General features: G+C 35.4%; 1 protein-coding gene across 4 annotated transcripts in view; it reads right to left on the reverse strand.

Annotated features, from left to right (window-relative positions):
• fcho2 (FCH and mu domain containing endocytic adaptor 2) overlaps window positions 1-23,479 on the reverse strand; it is a 48,750-nt gene that overhangs the window by 18,830 nt on the left and 6,441 nt on the right. For 3 of the 4 annotated variants that reach the window (XM_077231098.1, XM_077231099.1, XM_077231100.1), the window contains exons 2-15: window positions 21,715-21,806; window positions 18,499-18,573; window positions 17,578-17,719; window positions 15,769-15,921; window positions 15,544-15,648; window positions 14,344-14,442; window positions 10,092-10,188; window positions 5,102-5,146; window positions 4,721-4,790; window positions 4,361-4,385; window positions 4,052-4,108; window positions 3,791-3,848; window positions 3,208-3,383; window positions 313-337 (exon numbers count right to left, since the gene is read on the reverse strand). In XM_077231098.1, coding sequence (XP_077087213.1) covers window positions 313-337; window positions 3,208-3,383; window positions 3,791-3,848; window positions 4,052-4,108; window positions 4,361-4,385; window positions 4,721-4,790; window positions 5,102-5,146; window positions 10,092-10,188; window positions 14,344-14,442; window positions 15,544-15,648; window positions 15,769-15,921; window positions 17,578-17,719; window positions 18,499-18,573; window positions 21,715-21,806 — 1,219 coding nt within the window. Of the gene's footprint in view, window positions 1-312; window positions 338-3,207; window positions 3,384-3,788; window positions 3,849-4,051; window positions 4,109-4,360; window positions 4,386-4,720; window positions 4,791-5,101; window positions 5,147-10,091; window positions 10,189-14,343; window positions 14,443-15,543; window positions 15,649-15,768; window positions 15,922-17,577; window positions 17,720-18,498; window positions 18,574-21,714; window positions 21,807-23,479 lie in introns of all 4 variants that reach the window. The other variant, XM_077231097.1, reaches the window with a different exon arrangement.

Below are 23,479 nucleotides of genomic sequence, written 5' to 3' on the forward strand. Positions count from 1 at the left end.
AATTTACTGGAAAAATGTAAAATTATGATGGATAGAAAAACATAAACACACAATTAAGCAGTTAATCTTGCTCATGGCTTAAGGAGGCAACGCTATGCTACTCAGATGAGGAAAAAATGGGAGAATATGTTTATTTTCTCATGGGATGAGTTGGCTTTGGAGGGGTCAGCAGAGCAACATGAAGGAGGCTTGGCGAGAAACGTCATGGCCAAGAAAAACGAAAAAGAGAAGTCAAAATGGCAGGCGCTCTCCAGAGCCAAACCTTCAGAGTGACATAGGGATGGAGGGAGGACGAAAAAGAGGAATACTCACTGGACTGGTTCTTCTTCATATGAACCTGGAAATGAAAACAGGCTTTTATTAATGAGAGTGAGAGGAGTTATGAAAACAGCTGAAGACATGAAGTGCTTCATCCCCACATTCATTCAATGGATATTGGCCTCACAGGACGAAAAGCACACACACACACAAGTACGAGCAGAGAACCACACTAGTGAGATTGCATATTCAAACCATCAGTTCTGAAACAATATTCTGCAGGCAGTCAAAACATGAGGAAATGAGTGGCAGATAATTCAACCAAATTCACTTTTTTTGTTTTGAGGCTGAGAAATGTCAACACGAGTCAGCTAGCAAAACGGCAATAAATGCACAAAGACGGGCTTGGTTTATTGTGTATCCAAAGTGACTCATATGAAGCATCTCTGAACGAGACTCTGTCAAAGTGGATGGAAAATAATTTCACTTGGTGTTCGATGAAAAGAAACGCATCAGAAAAGCAACATATAGACCGTAAACAAAACTAAATGATAAATTGTGAAGGAAAAACTTGTGGAAATACACAAACAAATACACACGCATGCATAAAGAAAAGTGAAGGCATGGTTCAGTCCCATAGGCAGAGACTGGCAAATGGGTTCAATTACAGCGCCCAGGCCACACACCCGCCAACGAGAGCGAGAGAGAGAGAGCACATGAAGGGAAACGAGAGACAACAGAAGACTAGAGGAAATGGAAAGCTCAATAATACCAATAATCTACAACAGATGACATGGCATTCGTCATCACCTAGATTTCCTTACTTGACCAAAACTGCCATAAAACAGATCCGCCTAAAAAATAAAACAGAGCCGTGAAAAGAAGAGAGATTGAGAAAGAATGGAAACACAAGTATGATATGAGACACAAAGACAAATGTTCAATATGAACATTGTGAGTGTAGTTTTTGAGATGTGTAAATATTTCAGAGGTTAATCTGAGTGATTACGGAGCAGATTTGGATGAAGACAGAAAGCTCAAGCCGGGTGAAATGAATGATGAAGAGCCTCCCTAAAAGATGTGTGTTAATCGATCTCAAACAGAGCAAACAGAGGTGGCAGTGAAGGTGTCTAAAGTAAACTGTGATCACTGAAAACACAAGCTGGCACTTGTGAGGATGTGTTATTGCAGAAATACATCACTCTGTCATTTCAAAGCGTCACAAAGGGATGAAGAGCGTGGGATGCGGAGAGAGAGAATGTAAAACAAACACAAAAGGCGAGACTGAGAAGCTGAACAGATGAAATCTTGGGCATAAAGAAAAAAATCATAGTTACAAATGATGTAACTGATAACTAACCTAACCAACTTGTTTTTTATTCTGTCCAGTAGATATCTAATATTTATCAAATCAAAAACAACACGAATATATGCTACCTTTAAAAAGGGTAATATTTTTAAATGTTTTTTTTTCTATTATGCTCACCAAGGCTGCATTTATTTGTTTAAAAATATAGTAAAAACAGTAATATTGTTAAAAAATTACTACAATTTAAAATAGTTTTTTATTTATATATTTTTTTTGTAAATGTAAATGTAAATTATTCCTGTGAGACAAAGCTGAATTGTCAGCATCATTACTGTCACATGATCCTTCAGAAATCATTCTAATATGCTGATTTTCTGCTCAAGAAACATTTCTTATTATCACAGTTGAAAATTTATTCATTATTTATTAATATTATATTATTATTTTTTTATTTTTTATTCTTTGCTGAATTTAAAGTTCAAAACTATTTATTTAAAATATAAATCTTTTGTAACATTAAAATTGTCACTTTTGATCTATTAATGCATCCTTGCTGAATAAAAGTATTATTATATTTAAAAAGAAAAAAACATTTAATAAGAATCAGGGACATAATTATTTAACCAACTGGCACTGAGCATGTCAAGACATTGGCCACCTTTTTAACTAAAAAAAATCCTTTTGTTACAGGCACAACTCTTGCTTCCATGTGTCTGTGTATGCGCGCATTTACCTACGTGATCTTACTCATTAGAAACAGTCCCTCCATGCTTCCTGTGGTTTGGAAAGAAGGAAGTTGCATGCGTTTGTTTACCAACAGCACACACACACACACACACACACACACACACACACACACACACACACACACACACACACACACACACACACACACACACGCACACACGCACACACAGATGGTCCACAGGCCTAACACACACAGCTCACAGTCTGTGCAGGAGGAAGTGCTTGACCACACAACTCTTCATGCACAAAGTGACAGAAAAGTAGGTCACCTTTGCACAAACCAGGACACGTGTGATGTCACCCATTATGTCATGATGCCCAACCCAGACTCAAACTACATGAGATTTATTGAATGCTCATTTCCTCACTGGAAACGTTTAACGTCCATTGGCCCTAAACAATATTGTTTTCAATGAGCCAGTTAAATCCTTATATTGACCACAGGTGCATAACAAACACACACACACACACACACACACACACACACACACACACACACACACACACACACACACACACACACACACACACACACACACACACACACACACACACACACACTAAAATTGCACTCAAGCACACATCAGGATTGTAAAAAAAAAAGTGTGTAAGCATTTGCAGCATCTCTGTGGACTGCCTGTAAATATCATAATCAAACAGTGCCCTCTAGTGTCTGCTGGGAGAATTGAGGTTTTGTGGGAAGAGATGAAGACTGTAAATATCAACCAATCACAACTCTCTTTGCTGACGCTGTACAATCAGCCTTTACAGAGGGAGACCAGGGTGTATTATTCTGTTTATGAATGAGTGTGAGTGAAAGGTCTGTATATGAGGAGTATATGGTCATGTGATCTTAACACAAGGTGTGTGCTATTGTGTGATGCGTCTCTTACAGCAGGGGTGGGTGAGAGGGTGATGTTTCCAATAGAGGCTTTCAGCTCATCGATGGTGGCTTTTTGTTGGTGAGTGCCGTTGTTGGTCTGCACTGGTTTGATCTGGACGTGGAATTTTCTTGGCTCATCCTCATCTTCTGAGTCACTGGATGAATAAAAGGAGTTCTCTTTGGCATGTGATCAGAAATATTAAGGAAAATGGTACGCACACACAAAAAAGTGTGGGGACATGAAAAATCATCTATAGTATTTTGGGCTAGATGGTTAAAAATATCAGATATTGTGTTTTATTTTTATTTATTTTTTTAACATGTATTCTAGTCCACACAGAGTGATGACGCAGCTTCGGTAAAGAAAACAGAAGAACGAAGAAAATCTGATGGGAAGGAATGACTTGGCAGCAATTCAGAAAAAAATGTGCAACAAAGAAAAATATCACAGTATGTTCTCATGCCAAAAAAAAGTGTTCAGAGTTTACATTGAGTAGAGGCGATGAAAGAAATAAAGGAAAATGTTTCTGTGGCTGAGATGAAAGCGTGTGTGAGGGATGGGGGGGAATGAGATGGATCTGGAGTAAGGATATCATTCTCGTTGACTTCTGGTCGGATACAGAAGCCGTCCTCATCCAGCTGAGGCACATTCTGCAGAAAAAAAAACACAGAACACACCACAGACAAAATCCTATTATTCACACTCTTCAATACATCACAACACAAGCAGAGTCCGACTGAGGTAAAACACACCATTGTTAGCAATATCACAAGAAGTATTTACACTGTGTTGTCTTTACTTAACATTGTAAGAATTATAGACAATCCTTCAACAACATTAGGTCACCACTCACGGCGTTATGAAGATCTATAGCACCGTAGAAACCCGGGGGAGCTCCGTTGGAAGCGTTCTGAAAGAATGATGAACAAAAGAGGCTTTGTGAGTGCGACTCGCATGGAATTACTCCAAAATAACCAGAAAGAGCATACTTTGATCAGAAAATTTGTTTCATATTAGGAAATTTCAGAAAAACACCTTTAGTTTTGTATTAATTCAAACATTCAAAATACTGATTATTTTTTCCAATAATTAGAATAAAATGTATAAGCAAATAAACTAAATGAATAATTATTATTATATAAATAAGCATAAATATACTCACAACTGCTTCTACTTCAGCTGATTCACTATTCAAAACAGAGGGAAAAAAGTTGAATGAGGTTGAATGAAATGCAAAATTACTATGCAAATATAACATTACAATTAGTCAAACACAATACCTACTGCTCCAAATTACAAAAATGATCAATACCAAAATACTCTCATCTTAACCTCTGTCTGGTGATGAAATACATTTTTATCTTCCTCTAGGTCATATCAAATTAAAATAAGTATCTCACAAAATAATATGAAGAATGTTAAGTTTGAGAATGTATTTAAAAATAGTTTCATTATTTAAAAATTCAGTAAGAAATGTGTTAAAAAGAAGTGAGATCACAGTATAATAATATTCAAAACTTACGTGGAATCTGTGTCTTTATCTCTTCGTCGGCCTGGTATGGCAAAGGTTTTTCTTTTTCTGGGTTTGGCACCTAAACAGACACAGCAAAGATTGTAACAAATCTAGACAAATATGGTTCCATCTGAAACAGATATATATCGCCTTTAAAATAAAAAGCAAAGGCTGCAAAACTAAAATTCAGAGTGAATTATTATAAAGAGATTTAATTACAAATATTGAAGAAAAGTTATTATATATACACATATATATATATATATATATATATAAATATATATATAAATGAAACGAAGAAAAAACGGTAGCAGAGACACACACACACACACACACACACACACACACACACACACACACACACACACACACACACTCAAAAAAAATCACCTTCTGTGGCGATCGAGACATTACATTCCTCAAATTCGATGGGCCCTGTAATGAAAACAGATAAACAATTACAAATTATTGAAGGCAGGTTGTGTTACAGTATCTTGAATTCAAGAATTATGATATGTTGTAATTAAAATAAATTTTAATAAATGTAATTAAATTTGATAAGAAGATACTTTTTTACAGTGTTAAATAAAAACTTCGGTTACACTTTATTTTAAGGTGTCCATGCAATTACAGTGTAATTATACATTTAAAGCTGCAGTCCGTAGTTTTTCCTCTTTGTCGCCATCTCTGTTTGAAATCTGCAATTGCAGTTATTCACGGAATTATCAACTTTACGTGGGTTGTGCCAAAAGCATTGCAGTAAATCGCGCTGATTAAATCTAACGATCACTTATCATATCACGTCAAACCGCGCAAATTATACTTTGTTCTCAAATTGTTAAAGCTGCAGTTGGCAAGTCTGGCAGATTGAGGGGACTTAGCCAAAATTTTGAATGTTTATAACTCTCATGCCCCTCCCCCACTACCACAGAGCACCCTCCCATCGAGTTCGTGCTCATCAGTGTGTGTATATTGTAACGTGCGTGAGGGGGGATCTGTGGCGTGTGCACGAACTGTGATTGACAGTCAGTTTTCACACAGCCCTGCGCTGATTGGACCAGAAGAACCGGGAGCGGTGGATTTTTGCAAAACAAATAAAACTCTTTTTGTAAAAGGCTCTAGGTGGAGGTAGAAGCGCGGGGTTTTTTTTCTAAAACCGGCTGATTTATGTTCTTCTGTTGGAGCATAGTGTCGGTTTCAGTGAATATGATCAAAAAAATCTAGCAGACTGCAGCTTTAATGTTAACAACATCAGCATTACGTGTCTACATTTAATGCCCTTCCGATATTTATCCTTGTTTTTTTGCATGAGCACGGTTGCAGTCTCTTTTTTTTTTCTGTAGCCACTCCGAAGTCCGAAGTCTTTTGCATTTTACCAAGGATGAATCTCTAGTTGTCACTGGTGATTGTCATTTGAACCTTTCTGGATCCGCCATCAAATTGATAAGTTTAATTATATCAAGTTCTGTGAGAAAAGCCTTATAAATCTCCACCTCCAACATCCTCACACGCAATATAGCCTACTAGCCGAGACACCTTCTTTACGTGTACAGATGTGACGTAATGACGCAAAGACATGCTGAAATTTCCAGTTGAAATCCACCAGTACCACTGGAATTAAAAACAGTATTACCGTATTGAATCGAGCTAAGGCAAGCAGATTCTCTGGTAAACAAATTTACAGTCATCAATGGGTCTTGAGGCAATCAGCACAATCTGACTTCCCTTTTAGGCCAGAGCATGTTCACAGCCAGCATGCAACACACACTAACAGATGCACACCCAAACAAATGTGTGGAAGCCCTTCTGTTTTTAACCTCAGAAATCAAACAAATACACAAGTCCAACGCAATGATGTGCAGCACTGATATAGCACTAGTCAAATGCCGTATAATAATAATAATAATTCATTACATGTATATAGCACTTTTCTCTGCACTCAAAGCGCTTTACATGGGGGAATCTCCACAACCACCACCGACAAAGTCTCCACTGAAAATATGAATTAATATAGCAGTGAAATGACACACAGACGGCTGCAAGAAAACAACAAACTGCAAGCTTAATTTCTTGCTCATCAATTTTGCATATTTACCTCCAAGCTTTTACACTTTTAACGTGACCCATTTCCACACTGACACATAGGGATGAAAGGATTTAAGCAAACAAACTCTGCTTTACCATTTTCACAGTATTTGGCTGCTCAGGCTTTTACAGTCATGACCTAACAATCTGTCAGCAAAGTTTCTACTTCAGAGTGAAGTCAAAATATGGAATAAAATGAAATCTAATTTTAATCCGATATCACCGTTACTAACCCCAGTTAGTTTGGCTATAGATTCTCAATAAATACCCTGGACAGCATATTAATATTAATTCTGTCTCTGTGCTTTCGTGACTGGCCGTAAAGAGAGGAGAGATGCCCCTCAGTGCTCTAAGAGCCCTTTAGAGCGGGTTTTCTTTTTGTGTTAATGCGCGTAAAAGCTAATGCTTGTCCAAGAAAACGAAAGACAGAATTTTACTACTACCAGACCTCAGTAAGAGGGCCCGGGGTGCTATTTTCATTGCACAGAAAATGCCTTGACCTGAAAAAACAAAAGCGTGTGATATTTAACTCAAGCGGCTCAATGGAGTTTCCCTGGAGAACAGCGTCCGTGAGAGGACCTCATGCGCACCGTTCAGAGCAGTCACGACAGGGCCACATCACACACATCATACTGACGTAGATACAGTATGACTGATCTACTCCACTGCACACTCTCATCTCTCTCTTACTGTTTGTTTAAGATCATCTCTGATCACACAATCAGAACTAAAGGTCACACACATGTACACAAACACACACACATGAATAATGAAAGACCCACTTGAATTAAATCAAATAAAACTCTTAGAACCACACACTAACCTTATTGTCTTACTAGGGATATAGCAAAGATTATATTATAGTTAAATATATTAATTCTATACAGTAAATAAACCCTTACCTTCAGAAAAAAAAACATTTATAGAATTTATAGAATTAACAACAAACAAACTACAATATAACTACAACTACAAAATAAAATGAAACCTAAGCAAAAGGTTTAAAAAAAAAAACCGAACAATGAAGATTGATTTCTAAGATTTCCATGCAGCTGCAGGCCTGAGGAAAAAGTTTCATCTAATTAAGTGATGGCAATGGCGAGGAACGGTGCAAATGACAACACTTCCAGGCTCCATCTAATAATATTTATGCGCACAAATCCTAACATTAGACACAATAATACCATCTAAATCTGGAAAAAGCATATTAGGTTTTGTTTAAATTCATGTAAACAGACAGACTGCTTCGTTTACATGAACACATGTGTTTGTATTTATGCGTGTGTGGGTTTCTAGCAATACTTTGAGAAAAAAATTGCTGAAAAATGTTGACAGAAGTTAGCTAAATCTAACAAAACGCTCCTTCGGGAATGTCCTAAAAAAAAAGTTAACTAAAACTCAAAAATGTAGTCAAGTCGGTTTTCGTTTAGTAATTACATATAGGTTTATTTAAAAAAGGTATGTCCTTATTTGGATTGCTAGGTAAATGTGTGCTTTTGTGAGTGCTCATAGACATGCGTGTTTGTATATGAGAGGCGCATGCAGTCATGCATTAACAGAGGATGTTTTTATAAAATTGCATATGTTGAGCATGCAACAAGGAGGGTTTGCGTGTCTGGCTGGCGGCCCATTCACAGCCCAGCTGGATATTTCTGAACTGCTCTTGCAACCTCCCCACAGCACAGCGTGTCACTTCGGGATTGTTTCCGTGGTACAAAGTTTGTTCAACCTCTCTCTCTATATATACTGGTTAGGGCTGCTCTGATTTCATCAGTGTGCCACACAGGTTATTGCTCTGACAGCGGCGCAATCCCTAATGAACAGCTTGATACGGGGGAAGGAATGTTTTGTTGACCAAAACAGCTTTTAGTCTCAATTAATTCTGCTGTCAAAACAAATGGAGGGCAACCAAAAGCCTGAACGTTTAGCCTAGACCCCTGGGGGTCACTATACATTCATACATGGTTTAATTGGTCTACCTGTGTATGGCATATTATATACATACACACATACAGTATCATTCAAAAGTTTGGGGACAGTATGTTTTTTATATACTTTAGAATTCATTAAACTGATTAAAATTGACAATAAAAACATGTATAATGGTACAAAAGATAGCATATTTTAACATAAATGCTTTTGAAATAGGAAAAAATAAAGGTATCATGGTTTCCACAAAAACACAACTATCATCATTGATAATGATAAGAAATGATTCCTGAGTATCAAATCAGTATATCAGAATGATTTCTAAAGGATCATGTAATATTGAAGACTGGAGTAATGATGCTGAAATTTCAGAAAATTTCAGGAATAAATTACACTTTAAAATATATTAAAATAGAAAACAAGTTTTTTTTATATTGTAAAATATTGTTTTCAATTTAAAATAACTGCCAAACCCAAACTTTTGAATGGCAGTGTATGTGTTAATATATATTATTTGTAATTATTTATATAATCATTTTGGCCATTGATAATATAATATAATATATTATAACATAATATAAAAGTGGTAACAGGTTATCACAGCTAAAGTGTGTAATTTCTGTGCCACTGGTGTCACCAATCAAGAAAAATTATTGTTTTCAAAATGGTTTCCCAAACACTCCCTGTATCTGCAACTGGATGAATAAAATGTATACTCCGGCCCAAACAACACAGTAATGTTTTGAAACATCGCTGGGAGGCGAAAAGTTGTCAAGCCACGTTTAAGGCAAAATCCAGCATCTAGTGTACAACATTTGTATTGTTAACATAATTGCTGGCTAAACCAGTGTAATTATGCTCCACCACGCCCCTTTAGCTTTAAGCAAGATTATATTCTCTATGTGAAATGTGAAAAGAGGGAGAAGCAGAAGGTCAAATGAAAGGTCACGGAGGGATAAGTGAGGAAAAATAGCAAGAGCACAGGGGGAAGTGTAGCCGTGTCAAACCCTATCAATCTCAAGTGGCTTAATCTCGTGTAAAGGTGGGCAAGTTTGACATTCCACTTAGCATGTGACGCTAGCGTTAGCATGTGACAGCCAGCGCTAGCTGAGACCTGGGCTGAAACCCCTGTAAGGGTCAGAGCTCCACAAATCCTTCAGTGTTGACTCCACTATTCTACAGCAATCAAGTCAAACATGCTCTATAGTGTTTACAGTGCAGCCTAGCCCTCATTTATAATCCCTAACCCCCAAAAAATTGGTCAGATGGTAATGAACTTATGACCAGTCTTGTTAAAAATATCAAGAGCAAAGTAGTTTGGTGCCAGAGGTTAATGCTGTGTGTGTGTGTGATTTAGCTGCGTTACCTGGTCTCTCTTTGCCTGTTCCTTTGCTTTCTGCCAGTTTCTGTATGAGGCTCTCGACGGAAGTGTTCTCCATGTTGTTCACAAATTCTTGTTGCACCTTTACAATTAAAACAAAAACAAATGCATAAGATTACGTGCCCTTCTTCACTACTTGCACTGCTTAACAGCGAATTTGATAACCATACAACGCTAAATAAAAGTTTTGTAGTTGACGTAGTAGGTATAAAAGTACTAATGCATGTGAAATTAACATTAACCGTCTGTCAAAATATTGATAATTTTTATTTTGTTTGAATTTGGGTCTTAACAAAATCCCAATAATGAAGAATGAAAGGGTTTCTCCCACAGACTGTAGCTATGTACGATTATTACTTGTCAAATTACACAAGGATACAATGGATACAATTAAAAAGCCAAGAAAGACCAAAAGTGCATCAGACTTAACATCAGTCTGTTAATGGAGGGGCGACTCTACCAAGACTTTGTTCAGGAATGGCAGCATTTGCGTATGAAGCCACTTGACCAGGCAAAATAGGTCATGGACTGCTTATTTCCAGAGCGGACTCTATGCCTTTTGATAGTATAATTATAGCATTAAGTGGACGCTAAATAACAAGGTATTTTTGTTGCAAATCATACATACAAGCTAGTATGAAAATTTTAAACGTGAACATCTCTGAACATTATACTGCCATAATATATAATTATTTAAACATATCATATTTATTTAAACAGCAGTGTATTAAACTGCAAAATCATGTTCCCTAGGCTCAATCAATTATTGGGCACCTTATCTAACAACTGAACACAAACACCACATTCATAATCCCTGAATAAAATCATTTTTAGCAGTTATTTTAATAACAATGGCAAACAGAAGAGCACATCTCTGAAACCCTGAACAAAGGGGGGCTGGAAACCAGTAAAATGAGATCCAGTAAGGCTTTATGATCATAAACTACATAATGTGTTATGATCATAAACTTGGACTCTAATTGTTTTGAGAAGGCTGAGAGCTAGTGCACGCAATGTAGGATGTGACATTATTTCCTCAGGTGACCACTTTGACTGTCTTTGTATTTATAGCCCTCGAGGGATGGTGACAAATGCAATGTCTCCACCACTGACTCAATGCTTTCCTTTTACAGTTGATGTATTCCAAAGATTTTCTAGTTCATGTCATAAACATACGCAAATTCATAAAAATGTTTGTCAATTTGATTTAGTATCCATCTCCTTGCCTGTTTGTGGATGAGAGGATCTGATTGACAGCATGTGTTGTTGTGTGTGTATTAAATCCTTTAGTTTAAAGAGGGGTGAAAGGAAAGTGATTCATGATGCTCGCTGTGAAGCAGAATCACATCACAAACTTTGTAAGTGGTCTAGGTTCAAGTTTTTTTTTTGTTTTTTTTAAATTCATTTTTCCAACCAATTTAAAAAAAAAAACTCCAATAAAGACTTCTAAACCATTAACCAAACCAAGCAGCTTTGAAAAAGGGTTAATATATAACTAAAACATTAAAAAACATTAAAAAACTATCAAATAAAACTATTTCTGCTAATTGCCAAGGGAATATTTCCCATTTTCATTTAGTTTAAAATTGATGTACTAAAATAACTAAATGTATATAAATGTATAAAAATGTATATAGATTTAGATATTTAAAAGAGAACAAACAAAAATTACAAACAAAATTATTTTAAGGTCAAAATGAAAATGGAAAAATAAAAAAATATAAAAAATATTTTATAATAAGGTTTAATTAGTTAACATTAGTTAACTACGTTAATTAACATGAACTAAAAATCAACAATACGTCTACAGCATTTATTAATCTTAGTTAATGTTAATTTCAACATTTACCAAAACATATTTAAAAACAAAAATTTTATTTGTTACATTTGGATACATTATTTAATGCACTGTAAACTAACATGAACAAACAATGAACAGCTGGATTTTTATTAACAAAGATGAATAAATACTGGTACAAATGTATTGCTCACTGTTAGTTCAGGTTAATTAATACATGAACTAATGTTAATAAATGAGACCTTATTATTGTAATGTGTTACCATTTATCGCAATCATACTAAAATAGCAATGCTTTGAAACAAATCACATTTCAGTATTTCAGTATTTTTTACGATGCTCCAAAATGATTATTATAAGTATAAAACAATTTGTAAAAATGTTTATAAAATAAATATAAAATATTCAGATAGTATACAAATATATAAGTAGTAAGAGCGACTTGATTATGTTATTCATAGTGCTTCATGTGAGAGGGTGGTGGGTCCATGGGTTGTGTAGTTCTTCACCAGGGTTTTGTCAATTAAACACTTAATTGCTAAAATCACTGACTATTAACTATCTCATAGCTTGTGAAGTGTTCAGTCCGTCTTAAAAGGTTTATGCACAATTTCATTAAAAAATTGGACCTTATCTCTTTGTTCAAAGACACATGCCATTGTTCCATCTTTTGGGTGACCATATTTTAGTTTTCAGAAAACAGGACGGGGGGCGTGGTTGATGGGCGGGGCATGATCTTTGGGGAGGTGTGGTTAAGGGGTGGGGGCGTGGTTTGGGGGAGAATGCATCAAAAAATACTTGACAAATGCATTCACAACCTTGCAACTATGTTATTGTACTTTAATACATAAAGTAATACATCCTTTCCATTCAATGTTTGGCCCGCACCAATAGAATACTATTTTTAAAAAAGTTTAGCCTTTTACATGACACTATTTCTTGTCATGGCAATAGCATAGGTTAAAAATCTACTACTAAAATAAATAAATAAATCTACTACACTATTTCAGTAAAAAAAAAACAATTTGAATCCTCCTGATGTTCTCTTAGCCTATACTTTTTTATGTGGGCTTCTAGGTCGCTAGCACCTTGACACTGACACGTACGTGCCAGCTTTACAGTTCATGCATTCTGCTTTACACGGATCCCGACCGAAACGAAAACACAGGACTTTTCTCTGTAAATCATCTGTGAATTTCATTTGGGCTTTTTTTTTTTTAAGCTGTTTGCTACTTACATTTTTACCTCGCACTTGACCGTAATCTGAAGCGTCACGCTGCTAAAATTATGTGAACGTAAAGTCCGCCTACTTTGATTTGATTGGTCATTTCAAATATTCTGACATTGACAAGCAGTGACGGACCAATGAGGATGCGATGAACACACACACACACACACACACACACACACACACACACACACACACACACACACACACACACACACACACACACAGGCCTCTGTATTCTGATGATTCTGAGTCTGACGTGCTCTGTGCTTGACGCTGCGGATTGAGGAACGCGCTGATTATAACATGAGGGGGTGAAGCCAAAGTCATATGTTTTGTGTGCAAAGGCAAGCGTGTATTTAAAGTACACGCTTCATGGCCCAATGAAAAATAATGAAAACCAGGACATTTTCATCACTTTTTAAAAAACAGACAGGACGGCCAGGACAGGACATGAAAACAGGACATGTCCTGGGAAAACAGGACGTTTGGTCACCCTAAGTAAAATGCCAAACAGAGAGCGTTTGCTGTGGGTGTGTAGGAATGAGATTGTGTGCATTCAGCATGGAAGTGCATTTCAATGAATAACAGGGAATGCATATGTTATAAATCACTCTGAATCAGTGGCAATAGGATTGGGGATAGATAAGGAAAGCTTGATCAGACAGCATCATATTATAAAGTTCATTCATGCTTGTTTGACTTCTGCACGTCTACGGTCTCTGACGCCCTCTACAGCTTAAAGATGATGCAACAGCCAGATCTCATAGGCTTAATCCAGTGTTCCCACACTTTTTCGCCATTGAAATTTCAGATTTTTTTTCAGATGCTTCACGACTAGTGGTAAAGAATTTATAAAAAACTATTTAAAGTGACTCATAATAAAAATTCTAACAGATGAAATCTATTTTTCTAGACAAGTAAAAAAATAGATTTTCTAGGACTTAAATAATAATTTAAAAAAAAACTCCCAGGATATTAGCAGGTTGTTAGTATCTTTGAAAAAAAGTATATACTAATATATATATATATATATATATATATATATATGTGTGTGTGTGTGTGTGTGTGCATTGTTGTAATACAATAAATTAAAGGATAATTTCCTAGATTAAGAAAGTTTCTGGTCACGATGTACAGTAAATGAGTTCAGGCAACATCTTGAAATAACATTGCCAGCAGTAATAATGTGTGCATGTTTGTCTGCTCACCTCTCCGATCTGTACGTGCGTCTCTTCAACAGACTGAGAGTATGAATGGATAATCTCCTGCATACGCATCACATGTTCCTCTTCAATGCCCTGGAATTTCTGTAGACACACACAATATTTAAATAACTTCTTTCTGAAACAGGGCAAAAGCAGTTTAAAAATGGATAATACTGGATACTAGTTTTAGTCAGTCTCAAAATGTGAAGCTGAAAGCAGATGTTAGAAATGATACTTAAATCAGAGCAGAATATTGTCTATGAATAGCCTATTTGGGTGGTCTGAGAAGCTAAGCGTGTAACACGCACAAACACACTGAAAATGAATATGTATGCGTGCATGTGGGATGTGTGTGTGTGTCAAGGATGGCTGCATGCCTGATTTGCTGTTTATGCTCCTCTCAGACTGACAGTAGGGTTTTAGAAGATTTAAGGGGAAGAGGAGGAAAAGACGAGGAAATGAGCGGAAACAAGATAATGACAGCATAAGTCAGAGCATGTGTGACCACAGGGAAAAAACGTGTTTGTGCATGTGTGTGTGGATCATGTAAGGAAACATCAATAAAAAACTTAAGCTTTATATGTTTGAGGACTCTGTGGCTCTGATTTGGGAAATTAAGTGTGTATGTGCGGGCTGGGTGAGGGGCTGCTACAGTGTTTCCTGACCGTGCTACTGAATTTAAAGCAAAAGACATTACATTGTACCCAAGATGTGAGCTTGCAGCCTTCAGTATGATGAGGTAAAAAAAAAAAAAAGATAGTGTACCACAAAATAATACAAAGACAACAATTAAAATATAATAATTTAAATTTTAAAAAAATCAAAACTATTATTTATTAATTACATTTTAAAAATAAACTACAATATTAATATAATTTTGAAAAACTTAAAAAAAACTCAATTAAAATGATTAATAATATTAAATATAAATGCTACTAATTTAAAGTGAAACTATGAAATCAAAATTGATAATTCTTATTTTTGATGGTATATTGCCATATTTATTATAAATGATTTAACCATGAACATATTTTTTTTTAAATTGATGTGCCCTTTTAATCTTTAATCAAAAAAAATTATGTATTATTTGGATACACTAGGCTGCTAGTATAATAGTATGTGTGTGTTAATTCAGATCAAGTTGCATAAAAACTCTAATAACCCCAACAAACACACACACTCACACATTCCACACAATCTTACTTGTGCGGTTTCTGTCATTCTTTGCTCAAATTCTGTTTTCGCAGTGGCATACTTCTCCACATATGACTTGTAGGACTCAGTGGCTTTCTTGACCTTCAATCCAGCCTACAAACAAATAATACAAACCAGACAGAGAGAAATGTAAACATTCAACATCTTCCAAACACCTTCCAGATTCCAAACTATAGGGCTGCCATTCGTGTATGTACAAGTCTGTGTGTGTACCTTGTCCAGGTCTCTCTGTGTGGCCCCCTCTTTGCGCATACGTTCTTGCTCTAGCATCTTGTTGACGTAGTTCTCTTTGCTCTTCTGTAAGGCCTGTGACACACTCTGGATGTTCTGCACAGCCTCCAGAGTGGACGCCACCTCCTCCTTTGTCTAGAAAGCCAGAGAAAGCAGAAAGAACTTGAGTATTCTTCTCATCTTTTAAAAAGAAATTATGTTTTTTTCACAGCCCTAAATGTTTTGCTTTTAGAATGTAATATAATGGTCATTTTAGCTATGAAATGGACATAGTTTTGAAGGCGCTAACACAATCAAAGAGTCAGACACCAATGCATAAAGTTTAAAGAGTCAAACAAAAAACAGGAGGAAAAAAGTAAATACTAAGAAGATCAGCCCAGTCATCATGTTTTTTTTCCTGTAACTGTGTAGCTATCAAACACTGTTCCTCTGCACATGCACAAAAACCTATAATAAAATATATATAAAAATATAAACATATGTAAATTATTAGTTTATGAATTATTATTACTCATTTATTATATTTATTATTTGTATGACTGTGATCAGTCTTTTTTTTATAAAAGGAAAACACTTCTCTGGTTTTAAGTTTTAATTAAAAAAAATAAAAATAATATAAATATATATATATATATATATAAGATAACAATAACAATAATAATAATAATAATAATAATAATAATAGTAATAGTTGATAAATTATTTCCATGGGAGGACGAGGAAAACATCCACAAATATTTCAGAGATGTGAAGTTAATAGTGGAATATACAGGAGACCATTTTTATTTATTTATTATTATTATTATTATTATTATTATTATTATGTAATTATATCCCCATTTCATATGATACTCTTCAGTCTGTTTTTGAAATGCGGATATGAGAGTGATATTCACTAGAAAAACCCTTTAAAGTTTTATCTCACAATGATTACATACCAGACCTGACCTTTTTTAAAGGTGCAGTGTGTGATTTTTATCGGCATCTAGTGGTAAGGTTACGAATTGCAACCAACAAAAGTTACGGTGACCGACAGAAAAATAAGTCATCGTCTGAGACAGCACAGAGTAGCCGGATCAGCAATGAAGTTTCTTTACAAGGATAAATTAAGAAATTATGTTTACTTAATTATTCAGTAAAACTATATGTTATTGCGAATATTATTGTTACTTGTTCATCATTGTGTCAATGCTTTATTCGCTGAAGCTTGATCCTTGCACGAAGAGCAACATAGAAACGAAACGCGTTTGTCCGTTTAGGGCTACTGTAGAAACATGTCGGTGCATTTCAATGTAAGGATACCCGCGGTGCATGTAAATAGAAACTGCTCATTCTAAGGTAATACAAATATAACGTAACGTAACTCATAAAGGTCTTTATACAGTACACCACTGAAAACATATTTTTCAAGGTAGTGACGAAACGCGCTCTGTAACGCTGTTTGTTCGCTGTCGGCTACGGTAGAAACATGACGACACAATATGTCGACCCCCATAGAAGGGGGTGCCCGTGGTTATGGAGATATAAATGTCTCATTCTAAGGTAATAAAAACAGAACGGTTCATTATGGAAGGTCTTTATACACCACTGAAAACATTGTTATGGATCTTATATTGCATTTCTGTCAATAGATCCTCAGAAATATTACACATTGCACCTTTAAGGCATGACGTGTGTACCACAGACTCATTTAGCTGAGAAATTGGGGTCATACTTTGCCATGTAGCATGTTATGAGCAAAAACCAACATGGATATTAATCAAACACCAAAGATGACGGCAGCTCCCATACCTTCTTATGATTTTTGGCTTGTTCCTCCACATATTTCTGGACTTCCTTGATGAGCTCTTGCAGTTTGCGGACCAGCTCCATGTGACACGCAGCCAGTTTCTCAGTGGACTGTTTAAACACATCCCACACCGGCGCAAACGTCCTGTGGAACAAATGGCCATTTCATTTTCTTCTCAGTGCATAATACTCAACACACTTTGTTCAAATAAAACATAAAAATGTGTTAAACATGATTTGTGATTTAAAACCAAGGTCTGTTTATTCTCTCGATATCAGATTTATCCTCTGGTCCTGGTTGTTTTTAATGGAAACAGCTCTGTGCAAGGCTTAATGACACTATAATGTCGGCACTGACAATATGATATGTGAGGGCGGAGTGAAAATCATGTTCAGCTGAAATAAAGCACCGCAGGACGGTGATAAACCAGCTTTCATTTCACACAACGGCATCTAGCATATTTTGCAAATAGTTATAATACAAACTTTGGCTATTTCAGGACCATAATAGCAATAACAATAAGTTAATTGCTTTCTTCCTACAGATCTTTTTGAAGTAGCTTATGAACTTTCGCTTGACTGCCAATATGTCTCCCATTAGCAGGGAAAGTACAGCAAGCTTGCCAGAATAAAGTTTATACAGAATAAAAATTCACAAATGTTCCAGGCAGGTAAGTGAACAACTGCGGGTATTAATTTTCTTTCCTTGCAGGTAATGAACTTTGGCTTTCATGAATAAAGCCTGAGAGACATTGAAATGATGCAGGTTTTCCAACTCATTATAAATGCATTATTAAAATGGTGTTCATTATGAACCCACTGGCACGCACACGCACACACACACACACACACACACACACACACACACACACACACGCACACACACACACACACACACACACACACACACACACACACACTTACCCTAGCTGAGAGCAGTTGCTGGCAGTCTTGGCCAGTTTGGTCATTGATCTTGAATACGTCTCCTCTATGGTGGCTCTGAGACAAGAATGGAGAAAACCATGTGTGAATAATCAATCAAATCCAAATAATGACAGGCTGTCACTGATTATTATGTTAACAAATGAGACCTTATTGTAAAGTGTTACCATTATTATTTAGAAGTGTATCCTTTAAACAACACTTCTCAGTTTTCACTCGCACAAACATTTACATATACTTGCATCTGAATAGGTACCATAATTAATTGTGTGCTTTGTTATAAAAAGAAGCTGATTTAAAGAAAATCTAAAAGCTACTCAATGTATGTTGCACAAATTACACTGATGCACCAACATAAGCAAAGAAATTGAAGTTAAAATACATTATTTTCTTAAAGCTTGTGCAATACGTCTAGGACACATGAAGAAAAGAAGACTTGAACTGAATCAAACAAAGACATAATCTGTCGGTATTAAAAACACAATTTGTTAACACACATATATGCGTGAAAGAGTGATGCTTACATACAATAACAGTCAAACGTTTACACATTTAAATTAATGTCATGATCTTAACCTTTTGATCCAAAGCTTGTTTGAAATTAGTCTTGTAGACAAACGTAAATTGTGAATGCAAATTAATTTTACAAAACTAAAAATATATTTAGTTTTAAAAAAGCAGAAGAGCAAAAAAAAATAAAAAATACATCTCAGGATGATGTTTGAGAGAAGCCCAGAGTGGTCACTACATAATTCCCATACAATAATTTGTGTCATTTCATGTCATAGTTTGGTTGTTTTAACTATTATTACAAAATCTGAAAAACAGTCAATAAATAAATCAATAAAGTGTAACTTTGTCCAAAACTTTGATTGTATATCCCTACAGACACTTGGCCAGATATTTTTGGTAATATATGGCTATGGTCTTCTTTTGTTGTGTCAAAACTCAAAAGAGAAAGATTTATAATAGCAAATTAGTCTGGGTGCTGTTTCACTCAGACAAAGACAATGTCACACTGTGTCCAGAAGGGGGAGACAGACACGCTTCATTTGTGGCGAAACCTCTCCCAATATCTATCAGCACAAAACTTTCAATGGCCTCAAAGTGAACTGGTATTATGAATCCGCAAAATTCCTCCGTCAGTCATAGAGCTCATGAGATGGTTTTAACCTCTGCACATTTTGAATTAATCAGAGTGTGAATTCTTTCCGTTAGTTTAACGCAGCTTTGACCGTTAAAGCAGGTGAGAAGTGTGATGTATGCCGAGGCTTTTGGACAACTTGCAGCATTCCTGAAAACCATTTGGATGGTTTTGTGAGAAAAGTTTTAAAATAGTTTCCACTTGAATAGCTTTACTCCCTTGACACATGTCAAGCTTGTGTAAGACGAGCAAGATTTCTAGTAGAGCTTAAGCCCTTTCACAGGTGAACCATCTGACAAAACTGTGCATGTTTTGGAACAAGAAGATCTAAGAAAGTATTAACAGCTGAGCTACTATTCAGTACTGAATTCAATAAATTCAATATATTAAATTATGACTGTACACAATTTGTTCAGTGTCATCAATATGGACACTTCTGCACATTCAGTATGAAGATACATAATATATATGTAAGATCCCCGATTGCTACCAAAAAAAAAAAAAAAAAAACCCTTCTGGGCCCGTACCTTGATCGAAGTTCAATCAAACTCGGGGTTACAGAATAAGTTTTGAGGTGACAAAACCAAACCAATTCAATCAGGCTTCAATCAGCTTTCACTGTCAACTCAGGCTTTAATCCTGAGTTTATGGAGCATGTGCGCATGAAAGTGTGACATCAGTAGCGAACAATCACATGCCTTGAAAGATGCAAAACTGCAATTCACTTCTCACGAGAAAATCAACAAGATTCATTTCTCTCTTCTGCCGAAGATTAAGAGACTCAAGAATATGAAGTACATAAAAGCACTTACACATTATCAGTGCAAGTGAAAGTTGTGAAGATAGTTTATACAGTAGATAGTAAATACTATATATAGTATATATATATATATATATTAGTATACAGAGACTTGAACATGTAAGCTCACATGTAGTCATTTTTAAAGTTTTATCTACTGATTCCAAATCTTATTTATATTATCTGTATATATTTATATTCAATTGCTCATGTGTAATGTATTAGGGGGGTATCATAATTATATAAATAATAGCCTATATAAATCATATAAAATAATTAATTTTAAAAAATCATTGCTATAGCCAGATCATTTTGTCTTTAAAAAACTGTTACTACATAGTGGCCTTTAATTTGGAGGAAGAGAAACTGGGGTGGAGGCTTTAATTAGTCACTTTGCTCACAGCTGATTGGTTACATTTCAGTTAGAGATCTCTTCCCCAGAACATTACCTGCCCCGGACCAGGTTAGCAGTGGAGCGCAAGTTACTCCGGCAATGAACACAGAGAGAAAGCAGAGCCACTTTCATGGTGTCTAAAACCCAGGGTTGGCACAAACTAAGCATACCTGGTTATCCACTAAAACCGGCTTCATGGCATAGGCCTCAGGTCTCACGGTTAAGACTGATGAGCATTTCTAAATATCACATTTTTATCAGATTTTAAACCGCATACATGTGATTTTGATCAGATTAAATGTGGTTTCTGCAGTTAAAAAAAAGAATGAGTCGGACAAGTAAAAAAAAAAAACACGAATAAATGTGTGCTTCTTGTGTATATGCTAAGTGGGTATATGACAGATAAAACTAGTGGTGATTTCATAATTCACATAGTGCTAATTTGAGTATTATTTATATAGTCTTATAGTATTTATTCATATTTTAAATTAATTTAATATTTTCAGTTTCCATTTATTTGTATTTTTTTACCTTTTGGTTTTGTAATATTTTTATTTAGCTATAATTTATTTTTGTTGGTTTTAGTTTTAGTCATTTTAATACAACTATTTTATTTTAGTTAGTCGTCAAGGCAACATCTCTAATTTCAACATTTATATTTTTTAATCTGATATGTGATTTGATTTAAACTTTATATCAAAGAACGAAAACAATTTTTAATAACAACTGCTAACCGTGCATTTTTTTTAATAAAAGATGAATGTCTAAAGTATGACAGGCTGTAATGAATACAATGTAACATTAGACTTTGAGGGAACTCCCCTCATCCCCTCAAAAACAAACAAAAAATTACAGTTTTACCTTTCTCTGATGAAGTCTGACAGCTCCTTGCTGGATATCTGGCCATGTTTCATGTTGTGGTACAGTAGATCAAATCCATTGTTTTTATCGCCCTGCCAAAAAGAACAAATTCATTAAAAATCAACTGCATTTGATCAACATAACTATATTTTTCTCTAACAAAACAAAACAAGAAACAATGTTAAGAAATAGAGCCAGATTGCATGTCATCACTGATGCTGGCATTTGTTTACCACTTTAGGTTTCTCAACAATCATTGCTGCCATGGTCTGAATGGCATCTAGCTGGCTTCTTAAAGCAGACTGGTCCACCATGTTCATCCGCAACATACTTTCCATATTTTTGCCCGTTCGAGAGAAAGTCAATGCTGTAAGGTTGATCTGAACTGTGCAGTTAGGGTTAGTAACCATGGTTACAATGCGCTACAAGTGTCCGATATCAGAGTTTTAAAAATGCAAGCGCTAAACTAATGCATAATTTAGATCTGAAGCGAGGTCTGATCCCTCCTCTAATTTTGTAATGACAGAAACACACACACACACAAACACGCACGCACGCACGCACACACACACTAAGAATATCTGTTCTGAGTGACTAAACGTATCTGTTATCTATCAAGGGACATAATCAATCATATGCTCTAATACATCTAATACATCAGATTAATCAACCAACCCAAAACAAGCTAAACTGTAATCTATTTTACTATCATTTCTCGAAAGCCAACTGTGAAAACACAGATATCTGGCACACCACGAGAGTTCAACCAGTGATTCAAAGAAAAGCACAAGAAGAAGAAAATGTTCATCTATTCATAACCTATTCATAATGTAGTTATTACAATTTAAAAGTTTGGGGTCAGGAAGATTTATTAAAATATTTTTTGAAATAAGTTTTTTATGCTCACCAAGGCAGCATTAAAAAATACAGTAAAACAGTAATATTGTGACACATTATCATAATTTAAAATAATATATAAATGTTAAAATATAACAATGTTAATAAACACAACGTTCTCTACTTGAATACATTTTTGTCATTTATTCCTGTGGTGGCACAACTGAATTTTCAGCAGCATTACCCCAGTCTTCAATGTCACATGATCCTTTAGAAATAATTTGCTGAATTGCTGTTCAAGAAACATTTCTTATTCATGATCAAAGTTGAAAATAGCTGCGCTGCTTAATATTTTTCGTGGAAACAGTAATTTTTCAGGATTCTTTGATGAATAAAGTTCAAAAGAACAGTATTTAAGAACATTCGATCACTGTCACTCGATCATTTACTGCATCTTACGGAATTTAAAAAAGTAGTAATTTCTTATAAAAAAAATAATATATATATATATATATATATATATATATATATATCTTACAGAACAGTGGTGTACCTCCACAGAATATAGTTCATTTTAAAAGCAGCTTGGTGGAGTATTTCAGAGAAGAATCTAGAAAGCATGTTAGATTGATATGATCAACAACTATGCAGAAACACATCAACATGATAGAGTAAACAACTCTCATCTCAGGTTTATACTGTGTGTGACTTCCACATCAGCTTTTGTGGACACAGCAAATATCATGCGTTGTGTGTTTCCTGTGAGATTGTTCAATTCAATTGTGTGTTGAAAGAACAGCGACAGGAAAGCCAAGCGCTACAGAAGTGACGAGGCGAGGAATGCAGTGATATTGAAAAATACAAAATAGGAAAATAACAACAAACTCAGGAAAACGCTTTGGGCGTCAGCTCCTTGCATGCCAGTTTG

The sequence above is a fragment of the Siphateles boraxobius genome, unplaced genomic scaffold (assembly GCF_051911475.1).
Source record: "Siphateles boraxobius isolate OS27281-9 unplaced genomic scaffold, OSU_SipBor_1 16, whole genome shotgun sequence".
Lineage (NCBI taxonomy): Eukaryota > Metazoa > Chordata > Actinopteri > Cypriniformes > Leuciscidae > Siphateles > Siphateles boraxobius.